Below are 13257 nucleotides of genomic sequence, written 5' to 3' on the forward strand. Positions count from 1 at the left end.
ATTTTTTAAAAAAATATATATATATTGAAATTGAATTCAGGATTCTTAGCAAGCATTTTTAGCAAACAAATTTGCTCAATGACAATTAAAATGGCAACACAGTACTGCTTTCATGCTTGGCTCACCCCCCCAGCCTGCTGGTTCAACAGCTACAGTAGAAGAGGAGAGGTGGAAAACTGCAGGACCCCAAAATCCACGTTTTGGGGTGCAGAGCGGCAGCAGCAGCAGCAAATCCTCAGGTCTGATCACACACCAATGGGCACCACCGCCAGCTCAACGGACCATGGTGAAGTTAGCACAGCATCTGATCTCAGGGACGGGGCACCCATGGAGCCACAGCAGCTCATCCTGCCCTGTGCAGCTCCCCCTGGATGAGATGGATCACTGCCAGTCTGGGGGAGAGATGCACTCCCCAGCTAGGGTGACCAGATCCAGATGTCCTGATTTTATAGGGCCAGTCTCGATATTTGGGGCTTTGTCTTATATAGGCACCAATTACCCCCACCTAGGGTGACCAGACCGCAAGTATGAAAAATCAGGATGGGAGGTGGGGTGCAATAGGAGCCTATATAAGAAAAAGACCCAACATATGGGACTGTCTATAAAAGTGGGACATCTGCTCACCCTACCGCAACCCCCTGTCCTGATTTTTCGCACATGCTATCTGGCTATCCCCAACCCAGCCGTGTGTGACCATTCCAATCCTGGCTGCCTGCGAGGAAGTGAGTTACTTTCACTGTCATTCCTCAGCAGGTAGGCAGCCAGCCTCACTTCCCCCCCAGCACCTCACCCAACACAGCCCTGACAGCCCTCACGCCAGGGGAAAGAGTCACACTCACAGGTGAGCATAGGCAGCAAGTTTGTATAATTTTTGGTGGTGCGCAAAATGGTTGTGCCCGCCCCCCTCTCCCCCCACTGTCACCCTGTAAGCCGATATAAAATGAAGCTACAATGCGTTGGCACCACAAGATTACAAGGGTCAATTAAAAGTGTAAACTCAGAAGCAGCACTTGCCTGCTTCAATATACAGTATTATATTTTGTTGCACTTGTGAAAAGTGGGAATGTTCTAAATGTTTTCTCTGAATACTGTGTGGGTGCCTCAGTTTCCCCTGCAAGGTGCCAATTGAAGGTGCTGGGGACAAAGAGATCAGAAGAGATCCAGAAGAGACACAAAGGCTAGAGGAAGGAGTGTCAGTTTGGAGCTGGCTGGGGAAATGGGGAGAGGCCCAGAACTTGGGTCTTGGCTCCCAACCCTCCAAGATGGACCTGACTGAGGGGTCCTGTTTTCTGTACCTACAAGCTTTGTTTTAGACTGTGATCCTGTCATCTAATAAACCTTCTGTTTTACCGGCTGGCTGACAGTCACGTCTGACTGCAGAGTTGGGATGCAGGGACCTCTGGTTGCCCCAGGACCTACCTGGACAGACTTGCTGTGGAAAGCGCACAGTGTGGAAGGGCATGCTGAATGCTCTGAGGTCAGACCCAGGAAGGTGTAAGCGTCTTGCTCTGGAGACAGTATGCTCAGAGAGAGGAGGCTCCCCCAGAGTCCTGACTGGCTTTGTATGGAGTAGTTCCAAAGCATCCCAGCATCCTCTTCCACACCATGCACTTCCCGGAAGTCCAAACAGGCACTGACACTCTCTCCTCTGGCCTTTGTCTCTTTTCCAGGCATTAGGAGGCCACCTGATCTCTTTGTTCTCCAACACCTTCAGTTGGCACCTTGCAGGAGAGCGACCCAGGCCATCAGTTGCCCGGAGACAGGGTTTCAGCCATTCTCTGTGCAAATGGCATCACACTGGCACTCTAGGGCTCTACAACAATCACACATCCTTATCCCACCATCTAGATCCTTGAGAAATGCATAGGGGAAACTGAGGCACCCACACAGTATTCAGAGAAAACATTAAGAACATTCCCACTTTGTAACACCTGTATACTTTAAAGGGTGTAAAATAATCAAGTATTGTGCTAAACACAATGATACTCCAAACTGACCACCAAATTTAAGTTGCATGTTTTTCCCCTCAAGTGAGGGCTCTGGGATGGGGCTAGGGATAAGGGGTTCACACTGCAGCAGAGTGCTCAGGGTTGGGGTGCTGGGAGCGCAGGCTCTGGAGTGGGGCAGGGCTCGGGATAAGGAACTTGGGATGCAGACAGGCTGCCCAGGGCTGGGGCCAGAGAGGACTCTCCCCACTCCTTACTGGCAGAAGCAAGCTCCAGGGAAGGGACCCCTCCTCTCTCTCCTGCCCCCACCCGCAGCACACTCACTCTGCACCACAGTCACTGCACATGCTCCTAGTGACTCTTTCAGGTCCAGAAAGCCCACTCGCCTTCCCTATGATGGGTACCAGGGCGGGGGGGTTGCCATCATGTGTGGCCTCCCCATCCCTGCTGCTGCCACTGAGTGCTGGGGGGGGAGCGGGGGAGAGAGCTCCCAAGCATGTGTGTGCCTACTTCCCCTTCCTCTCTTCCTCTTCCCCTCCCCCAGTGCTCCAAACAAGCAGCCCAAACAAAGGAGAGAGGCACTGGCTGTTTTCTTTCAGCCAGGGAAGTTCCAAGGTGGGGGCAGAGGAGAAACCCAGCTCCAAATATTGGTGGAGCACAGCCCCAAGCCTTGAATATTCCTGGTGCTTGAGCACCTTGAGCCCATATAAGCTGCCACCCCTGCAGGTGAGTTCCTTCCCCTACCCCTTCCCAGAGACTTCCCAGCAGTCAATCTCCTCCCTCAGACTGTGCAGCATTCGGTCTCTCTAGGACCCAGCAGCCCTGTTCTTACATTCTCCACTGCTTCCCCTCTGTCTGGGCTCCCTGCAGAGAGGTGCCCCCAGACCTTCTGGTGCCCTAGGTGGCTGCCTATTCTGCCTATGGCTAAGGACGGCCCTGGCCCCTGCCCTGCTGCAGCTGGGGCTGGATGGCTGGAATCAGGATCCTGCAGCTCCTGCCCTGCAGTTTGTGGAGGGACTGCAGCCGGGCTGTGTGCCCCTGTCCCACAGCTGTGGCCAGCTCTAAAGTGGGGGCTGTGCACCCTTGTGGCTGCGCCTCTACCCCACAGCTGTGGCCAGCTCCAGAGCTGTGGCTGTGCACCCCCTGCCGTACCCCTTTTCCTGCGGCTACTGCGGGGGGCTCTGCTGCAGCCAGGGCTGTGCACCCCAGCCCCGCGGCTTCTGGAGGGAGCTACAGTTGGGGCTGCATGCCCCTTTCCAGCACCAGCAGCTGCGCCCCTCCTGCTGTGTCCCAGCCAGCCACATGGCTTCTGCTGGGCACCATGTTGCAGCTGGGGCTGCGCACCCCTGCCCGGGGGCTACAGCCAGCTCTGGAGCAGGGGGCTGCAGCTGCTGGAGCCGGGGGTGTCCCCCACAGTGGTGGGGGTCTTGACCTGTCAGTCTCCCTGTTCCCCCATGAGACTCCATTTCTCCTCCCTATTTAGCCCTGCCCCCAGTTATTTTTAATCAAGTCATGGATAGGTCACAGGCTCTGTGATTTTTTTCTTTATTGCCGGTGACCTGTGTGTGACTTCTACTAAAAATAACTGTGACACAATTTTAGCCTTAATCATCATTCAGTAACATATTTTTCATACATTTAATAGAATCAGTATTTGAATATGTGAGCCTAATTCTACTCTGATACTTGCATGTTAGCCCCATTGAAATGAATGGAAGCTGAATGCATGTACTCGAGAGCAGAATTTTGCCCAAACAGTGACAGACGGCATCATATTGACAATTACCCTGAGAATTCAGATAATTTGGCTTGAATTAATAGTTTTCCAGTTAATTCGTTCTAATTCCTTGGTTATGTTGAAGGATCCCAGGGCTTTGCACTTTCCCTTTATTATCTTCAGCTGTGTTACACTCAGGATTAGTGACTGTTTGTCTAATAAATGGCTCAAGGTGGTTACAATTTACTAGGTTCCCCTTTTTGTTAATTCCTGGAATTGAATGCTCCAGTACATGTGGAAGAATTTTCTCTGACTTTTCCAGAACTTAATCTATGGTAGCCAGAGACAGTATATTTGACATGCTTCAGAGCTCACTTCTAGGTTTATCTATTTTAAACTCTTGATTTCGGTCATTTTATGGCCAGTTTGGGCAGTTTGTATTTTCAGTTTAATGGGGCACCATTTATAAATTGGGAAATAGCTGGATAACTGATTTTTATTTCAATCTTAAGGTGCTGCTAGACAGGTAAGTTTTAATAGTTCATGTTTTAGTTTTTTCAGGTAACTTTTTCCTGTATGTTAGGGCAAAGAAGTTTAAAACTTGTGCATGCATTTTATGCAAAAGTCCCAATAATAATATGTGGCTATCCCCAACAAGTGAAGAAATAAAGCAGCAGCAGGTTGTGGTTAACCCAAACCATGGTAGTTCTTTGTGCTATAGTCCCTACGGGTGCTTCACCTTTGGATGTATGTGCTCCCATGCATTCTTGATCGCAGATTTTTAGTTAGCAGGGCCTGTGCCTGCACGCGGTACACCATTGTGCTCTGATGCAAGGATATGTAGGGAGGGGCAAACCTGCCACTGCCATTCTAGTTCCTTCACAGATGTCTTTGGCTCGAGATGGAGCATTGTAGTGTCCATGTTAACTTCACAGCTACCACCTTTATTCTTTATTTTTTTTCTTAGTGTTTTATTTAATTTTGTTCTTCGTTTCTCATTTGGTTTAAGCACAGGCGTATGCTTTTGGGGGGTCCTCCCCTCAGTCCCCATCCAGTATTTTTGCAGTCAGGGCCGCCTTCACCCTTGGTGTTTGTCTTCATTCTCCCTGGTTGGATTATGCCAAAGATCCTGTGTTTCCAACCCTGCAAGACCTGCCACGGGTCATTCCCCTCAGTGATGGGCGTTCCAGGTGCCTCAGAGAGAGTCCCATGGCCCATCTAAGTGCAAGATCTGCTACAGATTTGAGCAGATCTGGGAAACGGAGGAAAGATAGATTGAAGCTCCTCTTCATGAAGCATTTCTTGAGAAGTGTGGGGTCCTACTTCCTCTCTGTACATTGGCCTCAGCTACTCAGACTGTTCCAGTGACTTCACCCTTGGTAAACAGAGACCATGGGCCAGCTCTGGAAATGAAGCATTCTAAAAAGAAGAAACCACATTCCCTAGAGAGACTCCGGAAGAAGGGAAAAGTCACCTTTGAGGCCAGGGAGCTAGGAGACTTTACATCCTGAGATGGGAACTGCTGAGTCTTCTACAGGGCCCTGGACCAAGATGCCAGTAGACCAAGAAGACTTCTGGTACACAACTCATCGAGGAGTCTTCTAGCAAACTGCATCGAAGAGACTGTCATCGTTGGTACTAGAGGCGGAGACCTCCAGACCAAAGGACTCCTCGAGGAGCAAGGACTTCTTTAAGAAGCCGCCTTCAACTCCAGTGCCATCCTTGGGTCACAGGGTGACCCAGGGAGTCACTCAGTGCCAACTGGCAGAGGACACACCATCCTGTAACTCGCATCAGGTCAGAAACACTCTTTGCTCCATCATTGCCTTCCCGTCTGCTGCAGAGTCTTTTGGGGTTTTTGGTTGAGAAGGAATGGAGTGGTGGCAGATCTGCCCCTTCTTATATACCCTTGTACTAGAGCATGAGGGCGTAGGTGCAGACCTCTGGACCAGTGGCTGCTGCTAACTAAAAATCTCCAAGAATACATTGTAGCATGCACATCCTAAGGCGGAGCACCCAAAGGGACAACACATCCCAAGTAACTCCAGTTACTGTACAGATAAGTAACCTTTTCTTCACAGTTGCTACACGGAAAAACAGAACATTGGAAACAAACATGTAGAATACAGTACTTTTTTGTGACTTGGATATAGTAATAAAAACTTATTTCAAATAAGTCTTCAGAATGAAGACGGATATGCCAAAGACAATCTTAGCGAGATGGGGTGGGTGACGTAATATCTTTTCTTGGACCAACTTCTGTTGGTGAGAGAGACAAATTTTCAAGCCACACAGAGCTTGTCTTCATGCCTCTGTGTGGCTTGAAAGCTTCTTTCACCAACAGAAGTTGATCCAGTAAATTATCTCACCCACTTTGTCTCTTTAATATCCTGGGACTGACACAGCTACAACTACGCTGCAAAGACAATCTGGTAGTTACTAGCTAAAGTTCACTTTCTTGTAATTTTGCTTTTTACTCAATTGTTTCTCTCTGAATAGAGTGTTTTTAGTGCCTTTATAGACATTAGGGGTTTGTATAAAATGTTTTTTCATACAAGGTCTGAAATTTTGTGATTTTATTTAGGTTTTGCACTTGATTGGAATGGCACTACAAGAAGAAAAACAACACCTAGAGAATCTCAATGAAGAGAATGTTGTAACATTTACCTTCACTCAGAAGATCTCAAGTATGTCCATTCCTCAGACGTTTAGCAAATTTAAAAGATGCTTTTTAAATACACTTTTTAAATCTGTATGTATATAATTCAATGCACGAAACCCCCAGAAGTATAGAATTCTACAGAAATAATCTGTTGTAGAAAATGTGCATGTACATAAGTGTTTAGGTTCTGAAATATCTAACAATAGGGATAGTGTCGTGCTTGAGAAGCTTAATATTTATCTCCTGTGTTTTAAATATTCTTTTTCTAATATTACATTATTTTTAAAATGTCCCACTGATAAGCTTTTTTTGTTGTTTCTTTTACTACGAATTGACCAAATTAATATTGCAACAATCTTAAAATCCTGCTCCTTAATTTAATGACCAAACACTGGGTCTGTTGGGCTTAGCTATATATTTGATATAAGTAGCTTGTTATTCCTTCACTGCATCTTCCAGCTAGTTTCTGTGATCTGGTAAAGTCACTATATTGACAAGATTCTTGCTTTGAAGTGAGCAGAAAGTTTATCACTATCATTCCCTTGTATCAGTTCCAAGCTAGCACAGAGAGAGACAGTGTGTATGGTCTTGAAAACCCAGTCAAAAAGCAGGATTTTTAGACTGTTACATCTCTAATTTATAGGATTTAGAGATGGCTTATGAAGTTATTTTGAAACATAACATGTTTAGTCAAATACACTGAATATAGCTGTCTATATCTTTCTTTGTTGTAGGACCTGGTGAGGCACCCAGTAATTCCCCTAGTATATTAGCTATGCTAGAAACTTTGCAAAATGCACCTCATCTAGAAGTGCACAAGGACATGATCAGATGGATTCTGAAGGTAAATCAGAGTGTTATTTTTAGGATTTTTCACGAATGATATAAAATGATCACAATACTTAGCTAATTAAATTGGGCTGGTTTTAGAAATTCATTATTAGAAAAAGTCACTGTTCCCTTATGCTCTCCTCCCCCAGTTTGTTTGTTGCATCCTCTCATCTTACAGCATTCAGCACAGTGGGTTTCTGGTCCATGGTCTACTATCATAACTAACAAACAGTTATTATTTGTATTATTTAAATGCCACAAGCTAACTAATTTTTCTTGTTGCAGACTTTTAATGCCATTAAGAAGCTAAGAGAGAGCTCTTCTACAAGTCCTGTCCCTGAGACTGAAGGAAATATTATAGAAGAGGTAAAAATAAGCTACAACAGGTTATGAAGTTAGTTGTATTAAAACAGCTGTAGGTCATGAACTGCAATGGACGACATTTTTAATTAGTGATCTAAAATCAGGACAGAATCTGCAGATACGTCTTTTAAAAACTTAGTTCAAATTCTGGCACACAAGCTGCCATTTAGTCAGCCTTGGTACAGAGAGGTTAGTTCAGTCTGTGGGGAGGCGTTCTTATTCATGATTTCATCACTGAGTCTGCATTTTTCCTGTGTGAGGCCTCCCTAGCTGGTAAGCACGGCCTGGAGACTTTGCTCTTTCTGTTATTTCTGACTATTTTGGAAGCTGCTCAGAGACATTTAAGAGATTAAATATTGTTTCTCTTATTTTGTAGATTGTTCCAAGGGTATTAGATCACCCTATCTATTTGTTAGGTCTAGATTACGCTTGTTAGGCATGGCTTAGAGTAAAGGGTATTGGGAAGACACAATATCTTAGGGAAGGATAGTTTACATGGAGGGGAAGGCAGTGCCATGGCCCCACCTTCTCCACAGGAGAAGAAATGAAGCAACCTCTGCACTTCTGGGGCTCTTGCACGGTCTGTATTTCTGCCTGGCCCTTACCTGAGCCAGACAGATGAGGACTGCATAACAGCCAAACAATCATTTTATATATGTATATATATTTGTGTATAATCATTTGTGACTTATAAATAGCTGAGGAATTAAAAAGTTAATATGGTAAAAATTAGAAATGTAACATTAAGTTCTTCAAGTGCTTGTACATGTAATTTGCAATGTACGTGTGTGTGTGCCCCGAGCACAGTTGCTGGCATTTTTTCCATTAGTGGTATCCATTGGGTTGGTTCGAGCGCTCCCTGGCATCGCACGCTCATAGCGTCTGTACCAACCCCACTCCCCTTCAGTTCCTTCTTACTGCCCATGACAGTTGCTTGAACCTTCATGGCCTAGGTAGTACTTAGTGGATTTTCTCTCAGTTTTAGTTTGCATAGTTATTGTAGTTTTTTAGAAGTTAGTGTAGTTTTAGTAGTTTCTAAATAGTTTGGGCTTCTCAGCTTTTAGATAAGGGAGTGGTCCACTGTCCCAGTGCCGAGGCACACCTTGGTCACCAGCATTCAAGCCCAGGGCCACGGAGAGCGGGTTCGGGCCCCCCAGCAAAGGCAGACCGGCTAACCAGGGCCAACAAAGCCGGGCCCCGGGCCCTCTTCAGGACCGCCAGACCCCAGTAATTTGTACCGGCTTCCCCCCACTCTCGTTGGCCCTTTGTTCAAGTCTATGCCTCTTGAGAAACCCGCACTCAAGCTGCCTCACGTGTTTAGGGGAAGCTCATAGGAAAGACCGCTGTCAAATTGGCAAGGAGCTTAAGCCCTGGATTCAGAAGGACCGAGCTGCTCGACTAAAGGTCCTACTCATGGAGGCAGCCCTAAGGCCAGCCTCAGAACCGTGCTTGGACTCGGCACTGAGTACCTCTGCCTTGGTGCAGAGCACTCCTCCATCAACCTGGGTCTCCCAGCACTGATCATCTTCTCTGGTGCACAGAAAGAAACACTGAAAGCACCAGGAGAAGAGATCTTTGGTGCCAAAGGACTAGGAGAGAGAGGGAGAGCTATGTCAGGCCCTCTTTGTCCCTGATACATCACCATCAGGAACCTGCAGCCATGGCACCACAGCGGCCTATGATGATGACTCAGGGTCGCTGACAGCTTCAAAATCTCTTCCGCGACCCTCTCCAGTACTGAGTGGCATGGCACCACCCTAGTCTCCACAGCACAGCTCATCATCATCCGATTTGGAAGTGGGATTGTATTCCCCTCATGAATGCAGCCGACGTCACTGCTCCCCAGGTGTTCTTACCCCACCTCTGCACCAAGTTCTTTGGTACCCCAGGGCACCTGGCCATCATATCTATGGGGTCTGTCTACCATGCAGTGGCCCTTCTGGAACCTTTGGGGGTTCTCTCCCCCACCCCATGGACTTCTTTGAGAAGCCAGGACACCCCGGTACTGCGCAGGGATACCCCAGAACTGGACTCTGGTACCAAATACAGAACCACACCCCAGGAGGAAGCCCTGCAGGCTCCTGTGAGTGCTGAGGAACCAACTGAGGTGCCTGGTCCAACATTAGTTGCCTCTTCCTCCTTCCACGGTGGCACCAGTGACCTCCGCATCTTTAGATGACAATAAGGCTTACCATGATCTGTTGAAACAGATAGCCTTAAACGTAGGGGTCCAAGCAGAGGTGGTTAAGGAGGTCACACGTGGCCTTCTCGATGTTCTTTTGCCAGTGGGCCCATCTAGAGTAGCTCTATTGCTTCATGATGTTCTCATGGAACCGCTTAAGGTCCTGTGGCAAACCCCTGCCTCCCTCCCAACAACAGCAAAACTCAGAGAGCGGAAATACTTTGTTCCTGCCAAGGGGTACGAATTTCTTTTTTTGCACTTCCCCCCTGGGGTCGTTGGTGGTTGCAACAGCCAATGAGTGAGGTCACCCAGGACAGGCGGGTTCTATGCCCTAAGCAAAGGACCCTAAGAAGTTGTACCTGTTCGGGCAGAAGGCATATTCGTCAGGGACCTTCAGCTTCATATAGGTAACTAGCAGGCCCTGCTGGGGTGCTATGACTTTAATATGTGGGAGTCACTGACAAAATTTGGGAGGCTATTTCCCCAGGAATCCAAGCAGGAGTTTTTCTCCCTAAATGAGGAAGGCAAGACCATGGCTCATGTGTCCATGCAGGTGTCCCTGGATACCGCTGATGCTGTAGCCAGGTCAATGGCAACTGCAGTTACAATGCACAGGAGCTCTTGGTTGCAGTTCTCAGGACTTCCCCAGGAAATGCAACAGACCGTACAGGATCTCCCATTCAAGGGCTTCTCGCCTTTCTTGGAGAAGACAGATGATAGACTGCACAGCCTTAAGGGTTCCCAGACAACCTTGAAATCCCTGGGACTTTATGTACCCAACAGGTTTAAAGAAGCAGTATAGGCCTCAGCAGATGAGCCATTACTTCCCACAGACTGCCAGGCAGGATTAACAGAGGAGGAGGAACAGGGGATTTAGGCTCAAGCTCCTTCCCCAGTCTTCCTCGATTGGACAATGCTGGTTGTCTGGGAAACAAAGGTGCAGGGCTTAACACAGGTTTTGATGAGACGCTCGAGGTCAACATCAGAATCCCAGATGTATTGGATCTAGCTACCCCCTATTCTCCAACTGCCTTTCATATTTCCTGGATGCCTAGACCCATATGACCTCAGACCGCAGATTTCTCAGCATGGTAGAACTGGGTTACACTATCCAATTCCTTTCTACCCCCACACCCTTCCCATCCCTCTTCAGGGACCCTTTTCAAAAGCTTCTATTGGAACAAGAAGGCTAATCCCTCCTTCAGGTGGGAGCTGTCAGGAGGTTCCCATTCACTTGAGGAAAGGGGTTCTATTCCCCTATTGCCTAATTCCAAAAGCCAAAGGTGGTCTCAGACCTATTCTAAACCTGTGATGTCTCAACTGATATCTCAAGAACCTGAGGTTCCACATGGTCTCCTTGAGTTCCATCATTCCCTCACGGGATCCTGGGGATTAGTATGGTAACCTCAATCTAAAGGAAGCCTACTTCCACATTTCAATTTTTCCTGGTCACAGGTGTTTCCTAACGTTTGTAGTGAACTGAAACCACTGCCAGTTTGTGGTGCTCCCTTTCAGCCTGTCGACTGTCCTGCACGTTTTCACAAAGTACATGGTGGTAGTAGCAGCCTTCTTCAGAAAGAAGGGAGTCCCTGTTTTCCCATACATTGACAACTGGCAGGTCAAGGGCCAGTCCAGAGCGCAAATGGAAGCAGACATCTTTCTCATCCAGTCGATTTTCAAAGCAATAGGTCTTCTGTTAAGTGTCCAGAAGTCCACCTTGATCCCAGTTTAGATGATAGAGTTGATTGGAGCACTACTAGACTCTGTGCAAGCAAGGGTTCTAATTCCGGATGACTGGATCCTCTCAGTTTCATCCCTAATAATATCTCTTTAAGGTCATTGGATCACAACCATGCAAAACTGCCTGAGCATCCTGGGTCACATGGCATCATGCACATATATAGTACAACACACAAGACTTTGTCTCCGACTTCTACAAGACTGGCTAGCCACAGTCTACTCTCCCTCTTACCATCACTTTGACTCAGTGCTCACAATTCCAGTACAGGTCCTCGACTTGCCAATATGGTGGCTGGACAGCCAGATTGTATGTGCAGGGGTACCCTTCTTGAATTCCCAGCCATCCTTGTCCCTGGTATGTTATGTGTTGGCCCTGACTCAAAAAGAGCTCTTTCTGCACATCAGTGTCAGGGAATTTAGGGCAGTGTGGCTAGCCTGCCAGGCATTTCTACCTCACCTGACTGGCAAATCCATTTCAATCCTCATGGACAATAGGATTGCTATGTTCTACATAAACAGGCAGGGTGGGCCGTGTTTTTTCCCCCTGGGCCAGGAAGCAATCCATCTGTGAGAGTTCTATATCAATCACTCCATCAGTCAGAGTCATCTTGCGTTCCTGGGACTCAGAACCAGCTGACAGATAGCCTCAGCAGATTTTTGTCCTCTTGCCATGAGAGGTCTTTCTGTCCAGACATTGTGAGGGACATCTTCCTATGGTGGGGGACTCCCCTTATACATCAGTTTGCCACCTGAACCAACAGGAAATGCTCCCAGTTTTTCCTGCGAGGTCACAGCCCAAGGTCTCTCGCAGATGCATTCCAGTTACAGTGTACAAAGCACCTGTACTAGACATTTCCTCCTATTTCGCTGATTCACAGGGTTTTGATGAAGATCAAGTGGGACTGAGCATGGGTCATCCTCTGAGACCCGGCGTGGCCCAGGCAGCACTGGAAATGGAGACACCACTGTAGTTTCTGCTGAATCCCAACTTGATATCCTGGGGTCGTGGCTGACTGCGGCATTCGAACCTCGCATACCTTCATCTGACAGCCTGGAAGGTCCATGGTTGAATTCAGAGGAGCTAGTTTGCTTGGAGCAAGTCCGTGAGGTCCTAATGGGCAGTAGAAAACCATCTACCAGAGCCACATACCTGGCAAAATGGAAGTGATCCTCCATCTGGTGTTCCTGCCCTTGCAGTCATCCCTGCAACTTATTCTAGATTACCTGCTTCTGCTTGGACAACAAAGTCTAGCTCTTTCATCAGTCAGGGATCCCATCCCCATGTGGAACCTATACCTTGTCCTGTCAAAGCTCACAGGACCCCTGTTTGAACCCTCTGGCAACAGGCTCGCTGTTGCATCACCCCTGGAAAGTAGGCTTCCTGCTGGCCATCACTTCAGCCAGGAAGGTTTCAGAGATCCAAGCCTTTACCTTGGAGCCCCCACATACGGTCTTTTTCAAACACAACATTCAGTTGAGACTACAACCGTGATTCCTTCTGAAAGAGGTCTCGCAATTCCATTGCTATCGAGCAGTTTTTCTGCCAGTGTTCTGCCATAAGCCACATGAAAACAGAGAATAATATTGCCTCCGTTCGTTGGACATTCAGTGTGCCCTGTCTGTTTTACATACAAACAACCAAACCATTCCACAGATCCACTCAGCTGTTCATCGTAGTAGCAGAAAGAATGAAAGGTCTCCCCATTTCCGCACAGAGAATCTCATCATGGATTACTTAGTGTCTCAGAGGATGTTACAAGCTTGTGGATATTCTGCCCCGGGCTAACCTACGGTGCATTCTGGTCCCAAGCCTACT

General features: G+C 47.5%; 1 protein-coding gene across 3 annotated transcripts in view; it reads left to right on the forward strand.

The window, feature by feature from the left end:
- Positions 1–13257, forward strand: part of UBR2 (ubiquitin protein ligase E3 component n-recognin 2) — a 119511-nt gene that overhangs the window by 74292 nt on the left and 31962 nt on the right. For all 3 annotated transcript variants that reach the window (XM_030557628.1, XM_030557627.1, XM_030557629.1), the window contains 3 exons: positions 6248–6350; positions 7060–7169; positions 7442–7522. In XM_030557628.1, coding sequence (XP_030413488.1) covers positions 6248–6350; positions 7060–7169; positions 7442–7522 — 294 coding nt within the window. The remainder of the gene's footprint in view (positions 1–6247; positions 6351–7059; positions 7170–7441; positions 7523–13257) is intronic.

The sequence above is a fragment of the Gopherus evgoodei genome, chromosome 3, assembly GCF_007399415.2.
Source record: "Gopherus evgoodei ecotype Sinaloan lineage chromosome 3, rGopEvg1_v1.p, whole genome shotgun sequence".
NCBI classification, from domain to species: Eukaryota; Metazoa; Chordata; order Testudines; family Testudinidae; genus Gopherus; species Gopherus evgoodei.